The 25,838-nt window shown below is 42.2% G+C and overlaps 1 protein-coding gene across 2 annotated transcripts; it reads left to right on the top strand.

Annotated features, from left to right (window-relative positions):
• Window positions 1-58: 58 nt before the first annotated feature.
• On the top strand, window positions 59-25,838 carry grhpra (glyoxylate reductase/hydroxypyruvate reductase a). 2 transcript variants are annotated; one of them, XM_079531401.1, is made up of 9 exons: window positions 59-321; window positions 3,095-3,225; window positions 6,310-6,382; window positions 7,370-7,486; window positions 8,515-8,603; window positions 12,193-12,294; window positions 16,044-16,179; window positions 24,361-24,491; window positions 25,693-25,838. In XM_079531401.1, exons 1-9 carry the CDS (start codon window positions 233-235, stop codon window positions 25,812-25,814), a joined length of 990 nt encoding a protein of 329 aa, XP_079387527.1. In that variant the 5' UTR covers window positions 59-232; the 3' UTR covers window positions 25,815-25,838. The 2 variants fall into 2 exon arrangements, with proteins under 2 accessions (XP_079387527.1, XP_079387528.1); XM_079531402.1 differs by lacking the exon at window positions 59-321 and adding an exon at window positions 626-659.

The raw sequence follows: 25,838 nt of genomic DNA, 5'->3' as shown, positions 1-25,838 counted from the left end.
GTGCGCCTTTAAGACACGCTGCGCAGGCGCACTGGATACTTCCTTGGTTGTAGTCTTTCAGCAGTTAGCTGACATTCATGCGTGTGTGTTGATAAGTCAGCGGACAGTGTGTGTGAATGGTTTATGTATTGATAAGTTAGAGGACAGTGTGTGTGAATAGTTTATGTATTCATAAGTCAGCGGACAGTGTGTGAGAATAGTTCATGTATTGATATTACTCATTGTTTACTGTATGCAGTCTGTCGTTCATAAAGTCATGAAGGTGTTTCTGACCAGGAGGATTCCTCCAGAGGGAATGAAGATCCTCACTCAGTCTGAACTGTAAGATTATTATGTTATTCATACTGTTACTGTACTGTTTATATGATCATAATATAAATGGTACATTCCTCCAGAGGGAATGAAGATCCTCACTCAGTCTGAACTGTAAGATTATTATGTTTATTATATTGCTACTGTACAGTTAGCTGTTTATATGATCATATATAAATGGTACAATAAGAAGGGATGAGGATCCTCACTCACTCTGAACTGTAAGATTATTATTATGTTTATAATACTGTAAGATTATGTTTTATAGTTCATATTATACTGTACAGTTTTATATTTAAATGTTGCATTCCTCCAGAAGGGATGAGGATCCTCACTCAGTCTGAACTGTAAGATTATATAATGATATGTTTCCTTACTGTTATAAATACTGTCACTGTACAGTTCACACTCTGAACTGTAATATAATATATATCTCTGCTGTCGGGAGGAAACCTCTTAACTCCAAAATCTTCATTTTTCAGAAATTGAAGAAAACCTTATATTTTTGAAACAAAGCAACACTGCCTCATCAAAGTTGGTATCGTGACTTAGTATATTATCAGATACTTGCATGTGTCATTATATTATCACCACTTTACCCGGACACAGCTCAAGTGGAGTTAGGAGGTTTGCTCTGTCCTTTTTGATACTTAAAGGGTGTTCAGTAGCATCATAACAACACACAGACGTAAAGGGTGTTCAGTAGCATCATAACAACACACAGACGTAAAGGGTGTTCAGTAGCATCATAACAACACACAGACGTAAAGGGTGTTCAGTAGCATCATAACAACACACAGACGTAAAGGGTGTTCAGTAGCCTCATAACAACACACAGACGTAAAGGGAGTTCAGTAGCATCTTAACAACACAGACGTAAAGGGTGTTCAGTAGCATCATAACACACAGACGTAAAGGGTGTTCAGTAGCATCATAACAACACACAGACGTAAAGGGTGTTCAGTAGCATCATAACAACACACAGACGTAAAGGGTATTCAGTAGCATCATAACAACACACAGACGTAAAGGGTGTTCAGTAGCATCATAACAACACACAGACGTAAAGGGTGTTCAGTAGCATCATAACAACACACAGACGTAAAGGGTATTCAGTAGCATCATAACAACACACAGACGTAAAGGGTGTTCAGTAGCATCATAACAACACACAGACGTAAAGGGTGTTCAGTAGCATCATAACAACACACAGACGTAAAGGGTATTCAGTAGCATCATAACAACACACAGACGTAAAGGGTGTTCAATAGCATCATATAACAACACACAGACGTAAAGGGTGTTCAGTAGCATCATAACAACACACAGACGTAAAGGGTGTTCAGTAGCATCATAACAACACACAGACGTAAAGGGTGTTCAGTAGCATCATAACAACACACAGACGTAAAGGGTGTTCAGTAGCATCATAACAACACACAGACGTAAAGGGTGTTCAGTAGCATCATAACAACACACAGACGTAAAGGGTGTTCAGTAGCATCATAACAACACACAGACGTAAAGGGTGTTCAGTAGCATCATAACAACACACAGACGTAAAGGGTGTTCAGTAGCATCATAACAACACACAGACGTAAAGGGTGTTCAGTAACATCATAACAACACACAGACGTAAAGGGTGTCCAGTAGCATCATAACAACACACAGACGTAAAGGGTGTTCAGTAACATCATAACAACACACAGACGTAGAGGGTGTTCAGTAGCTTGTAGATCGGCTATTTTCAGCAAGTGTAAAAACAGTCATTACGACGGCATCAACGCCCGCCAAAATACATTTTACTCCACTAAATCAACTGTAGATTTAGTCGACTAAAATATTATGATATTTAGTCGACTAAAACTAGACTAACACTAAAGCATTCCAGGTGACTAAAATGTGACTGAAACTAAATGAAAACTTTTGAAGAGACTAATGAAACTAAAATATCAGCCAAAAACAACACCGTGTGTTAACAGTGTTAAGGTGGACCGCTGGGATTCAGATGAGCCTGTGTCTATGTGTTATTGTGTTAACAGTGTTAAGGTGGACCGCTGGGATTCAGATGAACCCGTGTCTATGTGTTATTGTGTTAACATTGTTAAGGTGGACCGCTGGGATTCAGATGAGCCCGTGTCTATGTGTTATTGTGTTAACAGTGTTAAGGTGGACCGCTGGGATTCAGATGAGCCTGTGTCTATGTGTCTGTGTGTTAACAGTGTTAAGGTGGACCGGTGGGGTTCAGATGAGCCTGTGTCTATGTGTCTGTGTGTTAACAGTGTTAAGGTGGACCGGTGGGGTTCAGATGAGCCTGTGTCTATGTGTCTGTGTGTTAACAGTGTTAAGGTGGACCGGTGGGGTTCAGATGAGCCTGTGTCTATGTGTTATTGTGTTAACAGTGTTAAGGTGGACCGGTGGGATTCAGATGAGCTCGTGTCTATGTGTTATTGTGTTAACAGTGTTAAGGTGGACCGCTGGGATTCAGATGAGCCTGTGTCTATGTGTTATTGTGTTAACAGTGTTAAGGTGGACCGCTGGGATTCAGATGAGCCCGTGTCTATGTGTTAACAGTGTTAAGGTGGACCGCTGGGATTCAGATGAGCCCGTGTCTATGTGTTAACAGTGTTAAGGTGGACTGCTGGGATTCAGATGAGCCCGTGTCTATGTGTTAACAGTGTTAAGGTGGACCGCTGGGATTCAGATGAGCCCGTGTTATTGTGTTAACAGTGTTAAGGTGGACCGCTGGGATTCAGATGAGCCCGTGTCTATGTGTTAACAGTGTTAAGGTGGACCGCTGGGATTCAGATGAGCCCGTGTCTCGCTCAGACCTGCTGAAAGGAGTCCAGGGCGCTCACGGTCTACTGTGTCTGCTGACGGACAAGATCGATGCCGAGGTCCTCGATGCTGCAGGTACCATTCCTACAGCCTGTAACCTACAGCCTACTGCCCTGCTCAAAGGCACTATGTAACCTACAACCTGCTCAAATTAACTAATCGCAATTATTTTTGTCATACAAGTGATAGTTTCCACGTTGAAAAATGTCCATACTTTAAAAGAAGCTGAAATAGCTGATCTACAAGCTCACACCGCGTCACAAAGTGACACGTTGTGAGCTTGTGGATCTGCTATTTCCTTATATAACCTTTATTTAAGTATACAAATAATGAATATGTTGTCATCTCTGCCCCCTGCTGGGCATTTAGTTTGTATTACCACCAGGCAAACAGAAATGTTACACAATTACATTTGTAATGGTGGCAGAAAGCCCTGTGAAAGTGCACAGTGTAAACTACACTTTGTAATGGTGGCAGAAAGCCCTGTGAAAGTGCACAGTGTAAACTACACTTTGTATGGTGGCAGAAAGCCCTGTGAAAGTGTAGAGTGTAAACTACACTTTGTATGGTGGCAGAAGCCCTGTGAAAGTGTAGAGTGTACACTACACTTTGTAATTCAGTATTTTAGCTGTGACGTGAGCGCGAGCACGTGAGATACTTCCGGGTCCTACTTTTGTGACGCTTTTGTGTCCCCATAGAGTTATACTGTGACGCTCCGTCGGACTAAATCTGAGACGAAAACAACCACGAAAGTCTCATTTTACCGCTTTCCTCGCAACAACAAAGCTGCGCTGCTCTCCCAAATCTGGCTGTGACAGGCCGTCTGCCCCACACGGAATACTATCGCCATTTTATTTCATTGTGTCAACTAAATCCTCATTAATGCAAACTAGATTCAACATACTCAAGCCTGCAAACATTCTAAATATGCCCCCGAAATATTTTACTGAGCAAATGGACTGTTACCACCTTCAATAATAATGATAATAATAGTCTTTATTGTCTCCACATCATATTTTTTTTTGTCATGGAAACTTGTACAAAACATTAATAATTCTACTCGAGTTGGAAGCATTAAGACCCATTTTAACCCTCAATGGCTTCCTTTCTGAAAAATAACGTCATTGTAAAAAGATTCACGCGTTTAGATATTCTATTTACAATGAGATGCGGACGGGAGCTGGTGCCACTTGGACCCTGACGTAACGTAGGACGGGAGCTGGTGCCACTTGGACCCTGACGTAACGTAGGACTACAATATGACGTCGGACTTAAATACTGTATGGTGGCAGAAAGCCCTGTGAAAGTGCACAGTGTAAACTACACTTTGTAATGGTGGCAGAAGCCCTGTGAATGTGCACAGTGTAAACTACACTTTGTAATGGTGGCAGAAAGCCCTGTGAAAGTGCACAGTGTAAACTACACTTTGTAATGGTGGCAGAAAGCCCTGTGAATGTGCACAGTGTAAACTACACTTTGTAATGGTGGCAGAAGCCCTGTGAAAGTGCACAGTGTAAACTACACTTTGTAATGGTGGCAGAAAGCCCTGTGAAAGTGCACAGTGTAAACTACACTTTGTAATGGTGGCAGAAGCCCTGTGAAAGTGCACAGTGTAAACTACACTTTGTAATGGTGGCAGAAAGCCCTGTGAATGTGCACAGTGTAAACTACACTTTGTAATGGTGGCAGAAAGCCCTGTGAAAGTGCACAGTGTAAACTACACTTTGTAATGGTGGCAGAAAGCCCTGTGAAAGTGCACAGTGTAAACTACACTTTGTATGGTGGCAGAAAGCCCTGTGAAAGTGCACAGTGTAAACTACACTTTGTAATGGTGGCAGAAAGCCCTGTGAAAGTGTACAGTGTAAACTACACTTTGTAATGGTGGCAGAAGCCCTGTGAAAGTGCACAGTGTAAACTACACTTTGTAATGGTGGCAGAAAGCCCTGTGAAAGTGCACAGTGTAAACTACACTTTGTAATGGTGGCAGAAGCCCTGTGAAAGTGTACAGTGTAAACTACACTTTGTAATGGTGGCAGAAGCCCTGTGAAAGTGCACAGTGTAAACTACACTTTGTAATGGTGGCAGAAAGCCCTGTGAAAGTGCACAGTGTAAACTACACTTTGTAATGGTGGCAGAAGCCCTGTGAAAGTGCACAGTGTAAACTACACTTTGTAATGGTGGCAGAAGCCCTGTGAAAGTGTACAGTGTAAACTACACTTTGTAATGGTGGCAGAAGCCCTGTGAAAGTGCACAGTGTAAACTACACTTTGTATGGTGGCAGAAAGCCCTGTGAAAGTGTACAGTGTAAACTACACTTTGTAATGGTGGCAGAAGCCCTGTGAAAGTGCGCAGTGTAAACTACACTTTGTAATGGTGGCAGAAAGCCCTGTGAAAGTGCACAGTGTAAACTACACTTTGTAATGGTGGCAGAAGCCCTGTGAAAGTGCACAGTGTAAACTACACTTTGTATGGTGGCAGAAAGCCCTGTGAAAGTGCGCAGTGTAAACTACACTTTGTAATGGTGGCAGAAAGCCCTGTGAAAGTGCACAGTGTAAACTACACTTTGTAATGGTGGCAGAAGCCCTGTGAAAGTGCGCAGTGTAAACTACACTTTGGATTAAGAGCGTCTGATAAATGCCTAAATTGTAACCGAGGGCTGCGCTACGAGCTTGTAGCTCTGCTATTTTTTTTAAATCGTGTAAAAATGTGGCACAAATCTTTGAATATATATTCTTTCAGAGCGAATGTTTTTAACTTTGCTTCTGAGGGGTTCGTGGAATAACATATTTTCAGATGGGGGGGTCGGCGGCCGATTACATATAATTTCTGGGGGTCCTTGACATGAAATATTGAGCACCACTGATACAGAAACATGAGGTATTTCAGAAAACAATCATTTTTTTTAAATTTCGACGTCGGGCCTAAATGTGTCAACCCATTGTGGGCGGGAACCCCTTTTGGTGTTTTAAACATTATGTTATAATTTAGCTATTGAAAAATAGCAGATCTACAAGCTCATAGCTTGTAGGTCTGCTATTTTTGAAAAATCGTGAAAATATTTATTTCAGAAAACTGGAGGATTTAGAAGATTTCTTTTTAAATTTCGACGTCACGTCTGAATGTGTTAAAGTCAAGATAAGTCCATCTATGATGTTTCAGGTTCCAGCCTGAAGGTCATCAGCACCCTGTCCGTGGGCTTTGATCACCTCGACCTCCACGAGATCAAGAAACGGTAAAGATTCAGATCCATATTATTTTATATTTTATAAATCTGACCAGCTGAACCTTGAGGAAATTTGAGAGAGACGGTTGTAAGTTTTACATGTTATCTATTTTATCGGACCAGATACAGGCAAATACATGAATCCCATTCCTCTTGTTTCTGACGTCACACTCATGTTGGCCGTTTGTTGTTTATACTTGTTTGTTTTACGAGAACATTTGTCGTCTACAGCCCTGACCTTCTGACTCTGTTATTGTTTGTTATTAACACTCAGCCCGCTAGCATTTATTGAAAAATTAGGATCTAATTCACGCCAGCATTCTTCCCAGTCGAGCTCTTATTTTGAAAAGCCCCATTTCCAGACTACCGGAATAGTAGTATTATCCTAGTAAGCTCAACGGAGCCTGGACAGGATCGATCTATGTTGGTGCACTGGAGAGCTCCACATCGCCGTCTCTGTGCCGTCAAAGAAACGTTGTTTTGACCAAAAATGCCATCTGGGACAAGGAATAGGAGATACAGGCGATTGAAAGAAACAGATAGAATGGATTATTATGGCGACGACGATCTAAGATGAACGATCCAGTGCTGTGCTAACAACACAGCTAGCTAACTGGCTAATGTAAGTAGCATTATGGCTCGATCGATCGAATGCACTATAAAAGCGCCATTGATCTACGGCAATGGCGGTAAGCGTAGTATCAAAAAAATAGGCTTCAATTGACCTAGATCTACGGCAATGGCGCTGAAAGAATTAATTCCTCTTCATTGTTTACAGGCAGGGAGAACGTATCAGGGGCAACGTATGTTACGGTCTGTTGTTTCCAGGGGGATCCGGGTGGGTTACACCAGGGGGAACTGATGTTACGGTCTGTTGTTTCCAGGGGGATCCGGGTGGGTTACACCAGGGGGAACTGATGTTACGGTCTGTTGTTTCCAGGGGGATCCGGGTGGGTTACACCAGGGGGAACTGATGTTACGGTCTGTTGTTTCCAGGGGGATCCGGGTGGGTTACACCCCTGACGTTCTGACTGACGCCACAGCTGAGCTAACGGTGGCGTTGCTACTGGCAACGGCACGGAGGTTACCAGAGGGCATCGAGGAGGTCAAGAAGTATGTGTCTCAAACGCACGCACGCACGCACGCACACACGCACAGAGGGCATCAAGAGGTCAGGGTCGCACACACACACGCACGCACGAAGATTCATTCATTGTGATTAATGATGTAATTGTGCGCCTGGCGTTGAACATATGATCATTTTAAGGACATGTCACACCAATGCAACTCCTTTTAAGGACATGTCACACCAATGCAACTCCTCTTAAGGACATGTCACACCAATGCAACTCCTTTTAAGGACATGTCACACCAATGCAACTCCTTTTAAGGACATGTCACACCAATGCAACTCCTTTTAAGGACATGTCACACCAATGCAACTCCTTAAGGACATGTCACACCAATGCAACTCCTTTTAAGGACATGTCACACCAATGCAACTCCTCTTAAGGACATGTCACACCAATGCAACTCCTCTTAAGGACATGTCACACCAATGCAACTCCTCTTAAGGACATGTCACACCAATGCAACTCCTCTTAAGGACATGTCACACCAATGCAACTCCTCTTAAGGACATGTCACACCAATGCAACTCCTTTTTAAGGACATGTCACACCAATGCAACTCCTCGCAACAAAACAGTTTTAAGGACATGTCACACCAATGCACCTCCTTGTAACAAAACAGTTTTAAGGACATGTCACACCAATGCACCTCCTTGTAACAAAACAGTTTTAAGGACATGTCACACCAATGCAACTCCTTTTAAGGACATGTCACACCAATGCAACTGCCTTTCGGGATAATGGTTTCATGCAGGTACATGAAGCTAGTGAACAACTGGTGGGTCACTGGTCAACTGAACAACAGAGATTTTACAATATGCATTGGGGGTCCCAGAGATAGAAATGCCATTAAATGGGGGGTCTGTGACCTCTGACCCCAGGGGGCTGACCTCAGTGACCTCATGCTTGTTGTTCTCTCTCTGGTCGTCATGGAAACCCCACTGTGGTTGTCATGGTTACAGTGTGTGTGTGTGTGTGTGTGTTCTCTCTCTCTCTCTCTCTCTCTCTCAGTGGAGGCTGGTCGTCATGGAAACCACTGTGGTTGTGTGGCTACGGTCTGTCTGGAAGTACGGTGGGAGTGATCGGACTGGGACGCATCGGTACGATTATTACTGTATAACTATAGTTATTATTACTGTATAACTATAGTTATTATTACTGTATAACTATAGTTATTATTACTGTATAACTATAGTTAGTATAACTATAGTTATTATTACTATATAACTATAGTTATTATTACTGTATAACTATAGTTATTATTACTGTACAACTATAGTTAGTATAACTATAGTTATTATTACTATAGTTATTATTACTGTATAACTATAGTTATTATTACTGTATAACTATAGTTATTATTACTGTACAACTATAGTTATTATTACTGTATAACTATAGTTATTATTACTGTATAACTATAGTTATTATTACTGTATAACTATAGTTATTATTACTGTAAAACTATAGTTATTATTACTGTATAACTATAGTTATTATTACTGTATAACTATAGTTATCATTACTGTATAACTATAGTTATTGTCACACTTCCTTATTTTCCTTTTTCCGGAGTAACCTACCTAACCTCCGCTGTGATTGGCCGAGATTTGCATAACGTTTGTAGTAGCTGATTGGCTGTTGTTGGTTACGTAACCAATCTATGTTTTACAATCATTTATAAAGACATGAGTTCCATTGAAGGACAGAAGACCAAACTATTCAATAGTTTATAAAGACATGAGTTCCATTGAAGGACAGAAGACCAAACTATTCAATAGTTTATAACGACATGAGTTCCATTGAAGGGCAGAAGACCAAACTATTAGTTTATAAAGACATGAGTTCCATTGAAGGGCAGAAGACCAAACTATTAGTTTATAAAGACATGAGTTCCATTGAAGGGGAGAAGACCAAACTATTCAATGGTTTATAAAGACATGAGTTCCATTGAAGGGCAGAAGACCAAACTATTAGTTTATAAAGACATGAGTTCCATTGAAGGGCAGAAGACCAAACTATTAGTTTATAAAGACATGAGTTCCATTGAAGGGGAGAAGACCAAACTATTCAATGGTTTATAAAGACATGAGTTCCATTGAAGGGCAGAAGACCAAACTATTAGTTTATAAAGACATGAGTTCCATTGAAGGGAAGAAGACCAAACTATTAGTTTATAAAGACATGAGTTCCATTGAAGGGCAGAAGACCAAACTATTAGTTTATAAAGACATGAGTTCCATTGAAGGGCAGAAGACCAAACTATTAGTTTATAAAGACATGAGTTCCATTGAAGGGCAGAAGACCAAACTATTAGTTTATAAAGACATGAGTTCCATTGAAGGACAGAAGACCAAACTATTAGTTTATAAAGACATGAGTTCCATTGAAGGGGAGAAGACCAAACTATTAGTTTATAAAGACATGAGTTCCATTGAAGGACAGATGAACAAACTATTAGTTTATAAAGACATGAGTTCCATTGAAGGGCAGAAGACCAAACTATTAGTTTATAAAGACATGAGTTCCATTGAAGGGCAGAAGACCAAACTATTCAATGGTTTATAAAGACATGAGTTCCATTGAAGGACAGAAGACCAAACTATTAGTTTATAAAGACATGAGTTCCATTGAAGGACAGAAGACCAAACTATTAGTTTATAAAGATATGAGTTCCATTGAAGGGGAGAAGACCAAACTATTAGTTTATAAAGACATGAGTTCCATTGAAGGGGAGAAGACCAAACTATTAGTTTATAAAGACATGAGTTCCATTGAAGGACAGAATACCAAACTATTAGTTTATAAAGACATGAGTTCCATTGAAGGACAGAAGACCAAACTATTAGTTTATAAAGATATGAGTTCCATTGAAGGGGAGAAGACCAAACTATTAGTTTATAAAGACATGAGTTCCATTGAAGGGGAGAAGACCAAACTATTAGTTTATAAAGACATGAGTTCCATTGAAGGACAGATGACCAAACTATTAGTTTATAAAGACATGAGTTCCATTGAAGGGCAGAAGACCAAACTATTAGTTTATAAAGACATGAGTTCCATTGAAGGAGCAGAAGACCAAACTATTAGTTTATAAAGACATGAGTTCCATTGAAGGGCAGAAGACCAAACTATTAGTTTATAAAGACATGAGTTCCATTGAAGGGCAGAAGACCAAACTATTAGTTTATAAAGACATGAGTTCCATTGAAGGGCAGAAGACCAAACTATTAGTTTATAAAGACATGAGTTCCATTGGACAGAAGACCAAACTATTAGTTTATAAAGACATGAGTTCCATTGAAGGGCAGAAGACCAAACTATTAGTTTATAAAGACATGAGTTCCATTGAAGGGGCAGAAGACCAAACTATTAGTTTATAAAGACATGAGTTCCATTGAAGGGCAGAAGACCAAACTATTAGTTTATAAAGACATGAGTTCCATTGAAGGGCAGAAGACCAAACTATTAGTTTATAAAGACATGAGTTCCATTGAAGGACAGATGACCAAACTATTAGTTTATAAAGACATGAGTTCCATTGAAGGGCAGAAGACCAAACTATTAGTTTATAAAGACATGAGTTCCATTGAAGGGCAGAAGACCAAACTATTAGTTTATAAAGACATGAGTTCCATTGAAGGGCAGAAGACCAAACTATTAGTTTATAAAGACATGAGTTCCATTGAAGGGGCAGAAGACCAAACTAGTTTATAAAGACATGAGTTCCATTGAAGGGCAGAAGACCAAACTATTAGTTTATAAATACACGAGTTCCATTGAAGGACAGAAGACCAAACTATTAGTTTATAAAGACATGAGTTCCATTGAAGGGAAGAAGACCAAACTATCCAATAGTTTATAAAGACATGAGTTCCATTGAAGGACAGAAGACCAAACTATTAGTTTATAAAGACATGAGTTCCATTGAAGGGGAGAAGACCAAACTATTCAATAGTTTTTAAAGACATGAGTTCCATTGAAGTGCAGAAGACCAAACTATTAGTTTATAAAGACATGAGTTCCATTGAAGGACAGGAGACCAAACTATTAGTTTATAAAGACATGAGTTCCATTGAAGGGCAGAAGACCAAACTATTAGTTTATAAAGACATGAGTTCCATTGAAGAGCAGAAGACCAAACTATTAGTTTATAAGACATGAGTTCCATTGAAAGGCAGAAGACCAAACTATTAGTTTATAAAGACATGAGTTCCATTGAAGAGCAGAAGACCAAACTATTAGTTTATGAAGACATGAGTTCCATTGAAGAGCAGAAGACCAAACTATTAGTTTATAAGACATGAGTTCCATTGAAAGGCAGAAGACCAAACTATTAGTTTATAAAGACATGAGTTCCATTGAAGAGCAGAAGACCAAACTATTAGTTTATAAAGACATGAGTTCCATTGAAGGGCAGAAGACCAAACTATTAGTTTATGAAGACATGAGTTCCATTGAAGAGCAGAAGACCAAACTATTAGTTTATAAGACATGAGTTCCATTGAAAGGCAGAAGACCAAACTATTAGTTTATAAAGACATGAGTTCCATTGAAGAGCAGAAGACCAAACTATTAGTTTATAAAGACATGAGTTCCATTGAAGGGCAGAAGACCAACAAAAAAGTAGTAATATACATTATATTTGTATATTACAGGTATAATTTGTATATTTCTGTTATATTTCAGGTATGGCCATCGCCAGGAGACTGAAGCCCTTTGGAGTGAAGCGACTGTTGTACTCGGGGAGAACAGCCAAGCCTTATGCATCTGAGCTGGACGGAGAGTTTGGTCAGTTAGTAGACTCAGGGAAAACAGTATCCTTATGCACCTGACTCAGGTGATACATCACATACATAGAAATAGAACAACACATGGTGATACATCACATATATAGAAATAGAACAACACATGGTGATACATCACATACATGGAGATAGAACAATAGAACAACACATGGTGATACATCACATACATAGAGATAGAACAATAGAACAACACATGGTGATACATCACATACATAGAGATAGAACACATGGTGATACATCGCATACATAGAGATAGAACAACACATGGTGATACATCACATACATAGAGATAGAACAACACATGGTGATACATCACATACATAGAGATAGAACAATAGAACAACACATGGTGATACATCACATACATAGAGATAGAACAATAGAACAACACATGGTGATACATCACATACATAGAGATAGAACACATGGTGATACATCGCATACATAGAAATAGAACAACACATGGTGATACATCACATACATAGAGATGGAACAACACATGGTGATACATCACATACATAGAGATAGAACAACACATGGTGATACATCACATACATAGAGATATAACAATAGAACAACACATGGTGATACATCACATACATAGAGATAGAACAACACATGGTGATACATCACATACATAGAGATAGAACAATAGAACACCACATGGTGATACATCACATACATAGAGATAGAACAATAGAACAACACATGGTGATACATCACATACATAGAGATAGAACAACACATGGTGATACATCACATACATAGAGATAGAACAACACATGGTGATACATCACATACATAGAGATAGAACAATAGAACACCACATGGTGATACATCACATACATAGAGATAGAACAATAGAACAACACATGGTGATACATCACATACATAGAGATAGAACAACACATGGTGATACATCAAATACATAGAGATAGAACAATAGAACAACACATTGTGATACATCACATACATAGAGATAGAACAACACATGGTGATACATCACATACATAGAGATATAACAATAAAACAACACATGGTGATACATCACATACATAGAGATATAACAATAAAACAACACATGGTGATACATCACATACATAGAGATAGAACAACACATGGTGATACATCACATACATAGAGATAGAACAACACATGGTGATACATCACATACATAGAGATATAACTACACATGGTGATACATCACATACATAGAGATAGAACAACACATGGTGACACATCACATACATAGAGATAGAACAACACATGGTGATACATCACATACATAGAGATAGAACAACACATGGTGATACATCAAATACATAGAGATAGAACAATAGAACAACACATGGTGATACATCACATACATAGAAATAGAACAACACATGGTGATACATCACATACATAGAGATAGAACAACACATGGTGATCTGATATAAGTTACATAAATTGAGTCTTTGCATTCGCCTGTAAGGTCATCGAGGCTAGGGGAGGGGCTACGGGCTGAGATGGAGTCTGAAGAGGTGGGTTTTCAGACTACGGTGGAAGATTGGGAGTGAATCTGTAGTTCTGACTGTAATGGCAAGTTCATTCCATAGTTTAGATTGGGAGTGAGTCTGTAGTTCTGACTGTAATGGGACGTTCATTCCATAGTTTAGATTGGGAGTGAGTCTGTAGTTCTGACTGTAATGGGAAGTTCATTACATAGTTTAGATTGGGAGTGAGTCTGTAGTTCTGACTGTAATGGGAAGTTCATTCCATAGTTTGGATTGGGAGTGAGTCTGTAGTTCTGACTGTAATGGGAAGTTCATTCCATAGTTTAGATTGGGAGTGAGTCTGTAGTTCTGACTGTAATGGGAAGTTCATTCCATAGTTTGGATTGGGAGTGAGTCTGTAGTTCTGACTGTAATGGGAAGTTCATTCAACACATGGTGATCTGATATAAGTTACATAAATTGAGTCTTTGCATTCGCCTGTAAGGTCATCGAGGCTAGGGGAGGGGCTACGGGCTGAGATGGAGTCTGAAGAGGTGGGTTTTCAGACTACGGTGGAAGATTGGGAGTGAATCTGTAGTTCTGACTGTAATGGGAAGTTCATTCCATAGTTTAGATTGGGAGTGAGTCTGTAGTTCTGACTGTAATGGGAAGTTCATTCCATAGTTTAGATTGGGAGTGAGTCTGTAGTTCTGACTGTAATGGGAAGTTCATTACATAGTTTGGATTGGGAGTGAGTCTGTAGTTCTGACTGTAATGGGAAGTTCATTCCATAGTTTGGATTGGGAGTGAGTCTGTAGTTCTGACTGTAATGGGAAGTTCATTCCATAGTTTAGATTGGGAGTGAGTCTGTAGTTCTGACTGTAATGGGAAGTTCATTCCATAGTTTGGATTGGGAGTGAGTCTGTAGTTCTGACTGTAATGGGAAGTTCATTCCATAGTTTAAATTGGGAGTGAGTCTGTAGTTCTGACTGCAATGGGAAGTTCATTCCATAGTTTAGATTGGGAGTGAGTCTGTAGTTCTGACTGCAATGGGAAGTTCATTCCATAGTTTAGATTGGGAGTGAGTCTGTAGTTCTGACTGCAATGGGAAGTTCATTCCATAGTTTAGATTGGGAGTGAGTCTGTAGTTCTGACTGTAATGGGAAGTTCATTCCATAGTTTGGATTGGGAGTGAGTCTGTAGTTCTGACTGTAATGGGAAGTTCATTCTATAGTTTGGATTGGGAGTGAGTCTGTAGTTCTGACTAATGGGAAGTTCATTCCATAGTTTGGATTGGGAGTGAGTCTGTAGTTCTGACTGCAATGGGAAGTTCATTCTATAGTTTAGATTGGGAGTGAGTCTGTAGTTCTGACTGCAATGGGAAGTTCATTCCATAGTTTAGATTGGGAGTGAGTCTGTAGTTCTGACTGCAATGGGAAGTTCATTCTATAGTTTAGATTGGGAGTGAGTCTGTAGTTCTGACTGCAATGGGAAGTTCATTCCATAGTTTAGATTGGGAGTGAGTCTGTAGTTCTGACTGTAATGGGAAGTTCATTCTATAGTTTGGATTGGGAGTGAGTCTGTAGTTCTGACTAATGGGAAGTTCATTCCATAGTTTGGATTGGGAGTGAGTCTGTAGTTCTGACTGCAATGGGAAGTTCATTCCATAGTTTAGATTGGGAGTGAGTCTGTAGTTCTGACTAATGGGAAGTTCATTCTATAGTTTAGATTGGGAGTGAGTCTGTAGTTCTGACTGCAATGGGAAGTTCATTCCATAGTTTAGATTGGGAGTGAGTCTGTAGTTCTGACTGCAATGGGAAGTTCATTCCATAGTTTAGATTGGGAGTGAGTCTGTAGTTCTGACTGTAATGGGAAGTTCATTCCATAGTTTAGATTGGGAGTGAGTCTGTAGTTCTGACTGCAATGGGAAGTTCATTCCATAGTTTAGATTGGGAGTGAGTCTGTAGTTCTGACTGTAATGGGAAGTTCATTCCATCATTTTGGAGCCAGAAGGGAGAAGAGTTTGGGACGTGTGGAGCGTTGTCCCGGGTATTTTAGTGAAGGTACTTCCAGCTTCCCTGCTTTTTGGTTTGGAGAGCTGCAGCCTGACGTGTGTGTGTGTGTGTGTGTGTGTGTGTGTGTGTGTGTGTGTGTGTGTGTGTGTGTGTGTGTGTGTGTGTGTGTGTGTGTGTGTGTGTGTGTGTGTGTGTGTGTGTGTGTGTGTGTGTGTGTGTGCGTGTGCGTGTGCGTGTTGCAGTACCCCTGGACAGCCTACTGGCGGACAGTGACTTCGTGGTGGTCAGCTGCAGCCTGACCAATCATACTGAAGGGATGTGTGGGCGGAGCTTCTTCAGCAAGATGAAGAACACCGCAGTCTTCATCAACACCAGCAGGTACCTTAGGGGTGCGGTTTTGAAGCAGTATAGGGATTCACATGTCACATGTGATCACAGTTAAGTGTTCAGGGCCGGCCTGGGCCGTGACTCAGAGGTCCATCCTGGGGCTCAGCGGTCCATCCTGGGGCTCAGAGGTCCATCCTGGGGCTCAGAGGTCCATCCTGGGGCTCAGCGGTCCATCCTGCTATTTCTCCAGTCGACACCATGGCTCAATCAACCCCACCAGAGCCCTCAACAGACCTGGACGAGGGACCCCATCCCCCACTCCCGCCACCCCACGACGACCCCCACACACCCCCCACCCTCCCCCCACGGCAACCCGCGGCTTCTACAGACATCAACAATGGCCCTCCGCTCCCCTACTTCACCACGGAGGCAATAAGCACCATAGTCAGAGCCAACGGACTTCATATCTTTCACCTGAACGTCAACAGCCTTGGACCCAAAATGGCTGAAATCAGGCATATGTTTCAATGCGGTAAGGCGAACATCATTAGCTTCTCTGAAACTAAACTTGATGAGTCAACCAAAGACCCAGAAGTTGAAATAGAGAACTATTCTTTGATCAGAAACGACAGAAACAGGCATGGTGGTGGCGTGTGTATGTATATTCACAAAGACACTGAATATGTTACTCGTACTGACTTACAGCATGATGAAATTGAAACTGTGTGGGTTGAATTAATTTTCAAAAAGGCTAAATCAGTATTAGTGGGCACCGTCTACAGACCGCCTGACCAACATGGGTTCTATGATATACTTGAGGGGTGCTGTTACGGCCCTTTAAAATTGGCTCGAACAGCAAGGACCATAACATAATCAGGACACAAAGCCAGGTTAAAAGTTTACCAAAAATATAACCAATTTATTTAAAATTGAAATCGGACATTAAATAGCACTGAACACTGAACCCCAACCAAGTCAGGAATGTAACACAAAAGGAAACACTGAATAAATATAGGGTTAAAGTAATAAATGCCGAAAACAATAATAAAGATAAACTCAAGACCTAACTAGGCATCCTACAAACAAACATATGGGCTAGCAAACTAATAAATGAGGGAGCCTGGGGAGCTATGCACTATGTGCATGTCGGAGTCCCCAGACTCCCCATAAACTACCAAAACAAAATAAGAACTAAACTAAACAGAAACCAAACGGCAAACAAATACTCACTACCAGCCCAGTAACTGAACGTAAAGAAAGCGCAACAGAACACAGGGGAACACAACTTTTCAGGTTGGGTGTTTGGGAGACAATGAGCTGCTCTCCACAGCTCCTCTTTATAGCCTGCTCCTAATCATACAACAAGGCACAGCTGACACAGGGTGTGGCAGCCAGAGCCATCAGGTGATTGACAGGTGTCTGTCTCTTTAGACCAGCAGAGGTCAGCAATGTCTTATGTCACAGGCACTAAACAGAAGAAAGACAACATTAGTGAACCAACAGATAAACAAATGATAGAGTCTTATGTGCAAGCACCTAACACCCCCACCCTAAGTTATTAAATGCTGGTGAAACCCATCATTTGATAACATTTTCCTAGACTAATCTTGAATCCAAATCTCCAAAAAACAAACAAAAATCTTTGCCACATAAGAATGTCACTTTCCGAATTATACTCTCAAAATGTATGTTACTATACTTAATAGTCATTACTAATTACATTATTTTTTGTCTCAAAGCCGATTTACGAACAACAAAACACATGCTCACCAACTCAGGACAAATGTGTAAAAACCCTCAAGTGTATGTCCGGTTTCAAGAAAGAGTAACGTTAATGAACAGAATAGACAGATGCTAGAGTATAATAAAGTATAGGTAGAGAGAGTGTATAGTGTGTGCATAATGTGCAAGCACCCAACACCCCCACCCTATGTTATTTGGTTTCCAAGTGCTTCACCCCCCCTGGGTCAAACACCTGCACCCTTAAATTGGACTTCTGGTCTGCCTGAAAGACTGGCAAGCCACAAGATGAGTCAACCCGAGAGAGGTCACAAACAACAACACCTGTTGGTGTAATTTGGACCCACTCCAATTGCTCCCCCACCAGATTTAGAAAGAAAACAGCAGGAGCAATGGATTCCTTTGGTTTCTCATGAGCCAGATTCAAGATGCCACGCCTATCCCGACGTGGTGCTATAATTTGCCTAACCACACCCCAGTCATCCTGACCGGATGCATCAAGTGGAGACCATTTTTGCATGACCAGTTTGTCAGTTAGAAAATCCCCCTTTGACATGCACTCCACCTCAGTAGAGCCGTCAACCAGCTCTGTCACCTCCACCTTCTCCTCAGACATGAGCTTCACTTTAGACAGGGCCACGCCTCCTGACTCACCGGACAGGGACACCTCTGTCTCACATGGGGTACTGGCCTGCTGCGTCTCCACCGAAACCACGTCGGCCCCACCCACAACAGCACCATTAGTCCCACCCCCATCTAGATCTACAAGAAAGCTCTCACTCAAGTCAATTTCATCATTATAGCTTACCAGCTTCTCATCAGACCAGTTTACATCAAACGAGGCAAAAATGGTTGGAACAGTCACCCCCACCTCATGTTCACTTGGTGCCATAGGGACTGGCACCACCTCAGGGGTCATCAACAACGTTCCACCAGGTACATTAGACTCAGTACAGGTTTCTTCTGAAATAATTGGAACCACACTAACAAAGTCACCAGGTTGAGGAGCCAGACCAAGCTCTAATTCACTCAGACAAATGGCCTTCGTGTACTCCTCCCTAAACCGCACTAATTCAAGTTTAGCATTCTCTCTGCTTCTCTCGAGATTACTACGCATCCTTTCGAGCTCTAACTCTTTCAGCCGAATGAGATTCTCCATAGACAGTTCAACCACAAACTTTGATGATTCAGGACTAGAAGGACCAGGAAGCACCCCCTTATCACTCAAGCCCACCCACAACACCTGTTTGAGAACTCTCTTTCTCTCTTGTGCACTCACAGGTATCTTGTAGTGATCTGCAATTAAACCCAAATGCGCTTTGGCACAGTGATGAAAAACCTCTAATGTAGGGTCTCTCACAAAACCATCAAGTTTGAACTCCATGATTATTCACCTCCAAAACAAAGAAGTCAACCTTCAGAAGAAAACAGGCTATACCTGCACAGACCAACTTAAAGGTCAACCAAAACAAAAGGTTACTGAAATATAAGATAACTAGGTTACCCCAACACGAAAACAGTACACCTTAGACTACAGTAGAAACTTGGGGAAAAAACAAATGGGATGTCACTCAACAGGTCACTGCATACACTTAAAGGGTTACAAAACCACACAAAACAGCACCTGACAAACTCCCTCTCAAACTAGAGACTCTTACTGCCACTAGAGCTCTGCTAGTTATCAGTTTTAAGACCAACTGTTTACACTACACACTACACAAACATAAGAATATTTTGCAAAATCTCCCAATTAAATTATGTTTGGGCAAAATTAGCTTTTGACGAGCCCCCAATTATGTTACGGCCCTTTAAAATTGGCTCGAACAGCAAGGACCATAACATAATCAGGACACAAAGCCAGGTTAAAAGTTTACCAAAAATATAACCAATTTATTTAAAATTGAAATCGGGCATTAAATAGCACTGAACACTGAACCCCAACCAAGTCAGGAATGTAACACAAAAGGAAACACTGAATAAATATAGGGTTAAAGTAATAAATGCCGAAAACAATAATAAAGATAAACTCAAGACCTAACTAGGCATCCTACAAACAAACATATGGGCTAGCAAACTAATAAATGAGGGAGCCTGGGGAGCTATGCACTATGTGCATGTCGGAGTCCCCAGACTCCCCATAAACTACCACAACAAAATAAGAACTAAACTAAACAGAAACCAAACGGCAAACAAATACTCACTACCAGCCCAGTAACTGAAAGTAAAGAAAGCGCAACAGAACACAGGGGAACACAACTTTTCAGGTTGGGTGTTTGGGAGACAATGAGCTGCTCTCCACAGCTCCTCTTTATAGCCTGCTCCTAATCATACAAAAAGGCACAGCTGACACAGGGTGTGGCAGCCAGAGCCATCAGGTGATTGACAGGTGTCTGTCTCTTTAGACCAGCAGAGGTCAGCAATGTCTTATGTCACAGGCACTAAACAGAAGAAAGACAACATTAGTGAACCAACAGATAAACAAATGATAGAGTCTTATGTGCAAGCACCTAACAGGTGCTTAGCTGAGGAGGAATGTGTAGAGAAAATCCTGATTGGCGACCACAATACAGACATGCAACGTAAGGAAGCACCTGTGTTTAAGTCATTCAGTAAGTTCTGTGATCTACATAGTGTCAGTCAGCTAATTACCCAACCCACTAGAGTGTGTGATTCTACTCAAACTGTCATTGATCTCATTCTGTCCTCGGACAAATCCAGAATCTCCAAGAAAGGGGTTATTGTATGTGGGCTTAGTGATCATTTTATGATATTCTGTACCCGCAAAATACAAAAACTTAAGACCGGCTGCCACAAAACAGTCATATCAAGGGACCTCAAAACCTACTCTAGTGAGGTTTTTAACCAAGTATTGGAGAGTCTGGATTGGTCCGATGAGCTTAAAAGCACACTTGTCGAAGAAGCTTGGCTTGGCTTCAAAACCAAATTTACATCAGTACTGAACAACATGGCTCCTTTGAGAACCACCAGGGGCAAAACCCGCTCGGAACCATGGATGAATTCGGACATACTGGCTGCAATGAAAGCCAGAGACAAAAAATGCTCTGAATTTCTAAAATGCAAGTCAAAGCTAGCCAAGCGCTTCGACAGTGTTCGCCAAGCTCGTTTGAACAACCTAAATACACAACGAATCAAGCTACGAAACAGTGTAACTGCCATGACCAAATCAGCTAAAAGTACCTTCATTAATGATAAAGCTCAGGAAAACAAAAACAATCCTCATGAGCTCTGGAAGCTACTTAACAATCAACTAAGCTATGGTCAGAAACTAAAAACCAGATTTTCGAACATAAACATCAAATCGGACAACACTCTCATCACTGACAACCTTGATGTGGCCAACTACTTGAATATCTTCTTTACAAACATAGCAACAACTCTGGTTAACAAACTGCCCTCCCACTCTGGGCTCTTTGGTGTAGAGCACATTACAACCTTCTACAAAAACCTAGGTGTTTGTAAAGACGATTTTAAACTAGTTATGGTAACAACTGATGAGGTAATTAAGAAACTGAGTGCCCTCCAACCCCACAAGGCCACAGGCCATGACAACATTCCCTCCAAATTTCTCAGAGACTCAGCCATCTCTATAGCTCCAATCATCACCCACATAGTAAACCTCTCCATCAAACCCCAAGATTTCAAACTGGCCAAAGTAACCCCCTTGCACAAGAAAGGGAGTAAATTAGACCCCGGCAACTACCGCCCTATTTCTATTCTTAGTTCCATCTCGAAAGTGATGGAAAAAATAGTCTATGAACAGGTTGAAAAGTATCTTGCCACTAATAATAGATTGTACGAGTTCCAATCTGGCTTCAGAACATCCCACTCCACTGACACATGCCTTCTCTATTTGGCTTCAGAACATCCCACTCCACTGACACATGCCTCCTCTATTTGGCTTCAGAACATCCCACTCCACTGACACATGCCCAGAACATCCCACTCCACTGACACATGCCTTCTCTATCTGAGCGACCACATCAAACAAGAGGTGGACGCTGGCAAATACTGCGGCATGGTCATGCTGGACCTCCAAAAGGCTTTTGACACCGTGAACCACTCCATACTGGTTAACAAGCTAAAAGCAATTGGTTTCGATAGCACATCAGTGAGCTGGATGCAATCCTACCTGGAGGGGAGAGAACAGATGGTGGAAGTGAACGGAACACTGTCCCCCCCCCCTCCCAGTGAGCTGTGGCGTTCCACAAGGAAGCATACTAGGGCCTCTACTGTTCCTAATATATGTAAACGACATGACTTCAGCTTGTGACTGCAACTTGTTCCTGTTCGCAGATGACTCAGCACTGCTGGTCTCGGACAGGGACAAACTGCAGGTTGAAAATGCCCTCAGCTCTGAACTCGGTAGAATCTGCACCTGGCTCGCTGATAACAAACTATCTTTACACCTGGGAAAAACTGAATCCATTCTCTTTGGCTCTATTAGTAATCTCAGCAAGGCAAATGGCTTCTTGGTTAGAGTGGGTGACAATGTTATCACACGTAAAGATGAAATTACCTACCTAGGTTCCATCCTGGAGGCTAATCTTTCCGGTGATAAAATGGCCACCAACGTAATCAAAAAAGTCAACCATAGAACAAGATTCCTCTACAGGATCTCCTCACTGGTCAACAAAAACACCTTGAAGACCTTTACAGGAGCCCTTGTACAGGGTTTCTTTGACTATGCATGCACCTCCTGGTACCACAGCACCTCAAAGGCCCTTAAAACCAGGCTCCAGACTTCCCAAAACAAACTGGTCAGGCTCCTACTTGATCTAGCCCCCCGAACCCACCTCACCCCTGCCCACTTCGACAGGCTGGAATGGCTTAGGGTCGACGACAGAGTACAGCATCTTGCAATGGGTCTGGTCCACAAGATTCGATACACCACCAAGATACCCATGTACCTGTCTAGATACTTCCTTAATGTTAACGAAGTCCACACCCACAACACCAGAGGGAGTGCAACGAACCATGTACAACCCAGATTCGGCACAAACAAGGGACTAAATTCTTTTCGCTCCTATGCCACCAAAATGTGGAACGCCCTACCAACTGTCATTAAGACATGCGAATCCCTTGACTCCTTCAAAACCGCTCTCAAAGGGCACCTACGGATGGCTGCAATTCGAAACTGGCCCCCGTAAAATCTGAATCCCCCCCCCCCGCCCCCCCCTTTTTTCCCCTCACTGTATATATTTCTTTTCCCTTTTTACCTCCTTTATGATGAATTCCTGTTCTGTCTATAGAAGTGTCTATTTGTACGTCTCTAAATGTTTTGATGATTTGAACATGGTGGACCCTATTGGAAACAAGTGTAATGCTTAATTGGGTCGTCCACTCACAGTTAACAGCCTTTGTATTGAGTTTGTGCTTGAAATGTACTGTAATTCTGCAAACTGTTAATAAATTCTTCAATCAATCAATCAATCCTGTGGCTCAGAGGTCCATCCTGGGGTTCAGAGGTCCATCCTGGGGCTCAGAGGTCCTTCTTGGGGCTCAGCGGTCCATCCTGGGGCTCAGAGGTCCATCCTGGGGCTCAGCGGTCCATCCTGGGGCTCAGAGGTCCATCCTGGGGCTCAGAGGTCCATCCTGGGGCTCAGAGGTCCATCCTGGGGCTCAGAGGTCCATCCTGGGGCTCAGAGGTCCATCCTGGGGCTCAGGTTTCGAACTGGCAACCTTGCGGTTACCATCCAGCCACTCTACCGCTGATCCACCGCCGCCCCAATCATCGCCTCAATCACTCCCAGCTGATCCCGCAGCTCGGGGAGCGCTTGCCGTGCCCATGCCGTGCGGTGCAGCTCGGGGAGCGCTTGCCGTGCCCATGCCGTGCGGTGCCGTCTAAGCACCGCCACGCTCATATGACTGTGAAGGTGTTGCTCTGGGCGGCTCCGTAAAGACATCAAGCGCCTCCTATTCCGTCACATTGGCTGACTATAAAACAAGGAAGTGTGTGGCTCCCTCTGGTGGCGCGAAGCGGAGCTACTTTTGTGAATGTAATAGTTTTATGAGGTTAATATTGCTATAATTATGTTTGTAACCGTTTTAGAAAAGCACTAAGAGGTCGCGGTGGTGATTGACAGGTTGTGTGATTGACAGGTGGTGTGTTTGATTGACAGGGGTTGTGTTTGATTGACAGGTGGTGTGTTTGATTGACAGGGGTTGTGTTTGATTGACAGGTGGTGTGTTTGATTGACAGGGGTTGTGTTTGATTGACAGGTGGTGTGTTTGATTGACAGGTGGTGTGTTTGATTGACAGGTAGTGTGTTTGATTGACAGGGGTTGTGTTTGATTGACAGGTGGTGTGTTTGATTGACAGGTGGTGTGTTTGATTGACAGGTGGTGTGTTTGATTGACAGGGGTTGTGTTTGATTGACAGGTTGTGTGATTGACAGGTGGAGTGTTTGATTGACAGGTTGTGTGATTGACAGGTGGTGTGTTTGATTGACAGGTTGTGTGTTTGATTGACAGGGGGACGGTGGTGAACCAGGAAGACCTCTACCAGGCGTTGACCAGCGGGCAGATCGCTGCCGCCGGATTGGACGTGACCTCACCGGAGCCCCTCCCCCCGGACCACCCACTGCTGACTCTGAAGAACTGCGGTGAGGAAACATCTGGATATGTTTAACCCATTCAGGACGGGAACCCCTTTTGGTTGTTTTAAAGCATTATGTTACACTTTAGCTGTTGAAAAATAGCAGATCTACAAGCTCGTAGGTCTGCTATTTTTGAAAAATCGTGAAAATGTGCCTGAAATCTTTGAATATATATTCCTTCAGAACGAGTTTTTAACTCAAATCGTTGCTACTGGGAGGGGGAGGGTTCCTGGAACAACATATTTTCAGATGGGGGTCGGCGGCCAGTCATATTTGGGGCTAACGGTCCATAACTAGGGGAAGGAATAATTCACTAAAATAAGCACAACCTTATTTTTGAGCAGCTTGTCCTACGTCCGTCTATGTCCTATGTCTGTCCTACGTCCGTCTATGTCCTATGTCTGTCCTACGTCCGTCTATGTCCTATGTCTGTCCTACGTCCGTCTATGTCCTATGTCTGTCCTACGTCCGTCTTTCCTACGTTTGAAAATTGACCACTTTATTTTTCGCCAATCATTTCTAGTTCTGTATGAAATGACACGCCTCCTCCTGCAATGATACTTGTAGATCTAGCCTTGCGGTAATCTCACAGATCTGTTCTCTCCTCTCGTTGCAGTGGGTCTTACAGATCTGTTCTGTCTTTACAGTGGTCTCACAGATCTGTTCTCTCTTTACAGTGGTCTCACAGATCTGTTCTGTCTTTACAGTGGTCTCACAGATCTGTTCTCTCTTTACAGTGGTCTCACAGATCTGTTCTGTCTTTACAGTGGTCTTACAGATCTGTTCTCTCCTCTCGTTGCAGTGGTCTTACAGATCTGTTCTCTCCTCTCGTTGCAGTGGTCTTACAGATCTGTTCTCTCCTCTCGTTGCAGTGGTCTTACAGATCTGTTCTCTCGTTGCAGTGGTCTTACAGATCTGTTCTCTCTTTACAGTGGTCTTACAGATCTGTTCTGTCTTTACAGTGGTCTTACAGATCTGTTCTGTCTTTACAGTGGTCTTACAGATCTGTTCTGTCTTTACAGTGGTCTCACAGATCTGTTCTGTCTTTACAGTGGTCTTACAGATCTGTTCTGTCTTTACAGTGGTCTCACAGATCTGTTCTGTCTTTACAGTGGTCTCACAGATCTGTTCTGTCTTTACAGTGGTCTCACAGATCTGTTCTCTCCTCTCGTTGCAGTGGTCTTACAGATCTGTTCTGTCTTTACAGTGATCCTGCCCCACATCGGCAGTGCCACCTACGACACCCGAGGCGTCATGGGCAGCCTGGCAGCCAGGAACCTGCTGGCTGGCATCGAGGGCACCGCCATGCCCTCTGAACTGCCCCTGTAGGCCACTAGAGGGCACCACCACCAT

Source organism: Electrona antarctica, assembly GCF_951216825.1.
Source record: "Electrona antarctica genome assembly, contig: scaffold_78, whole genome shotgun sequence".
In the NCBI taxonomy this organism is placed as follows: Eukaryota; Metazoa; Chordata; class Actinopteri; order Myctophiformes; family Myctophidae; genus Electrona; species Electrona antarctica.
This window is presented reverse-complemented; position numbering and strand designations above follow the sequence as displayed.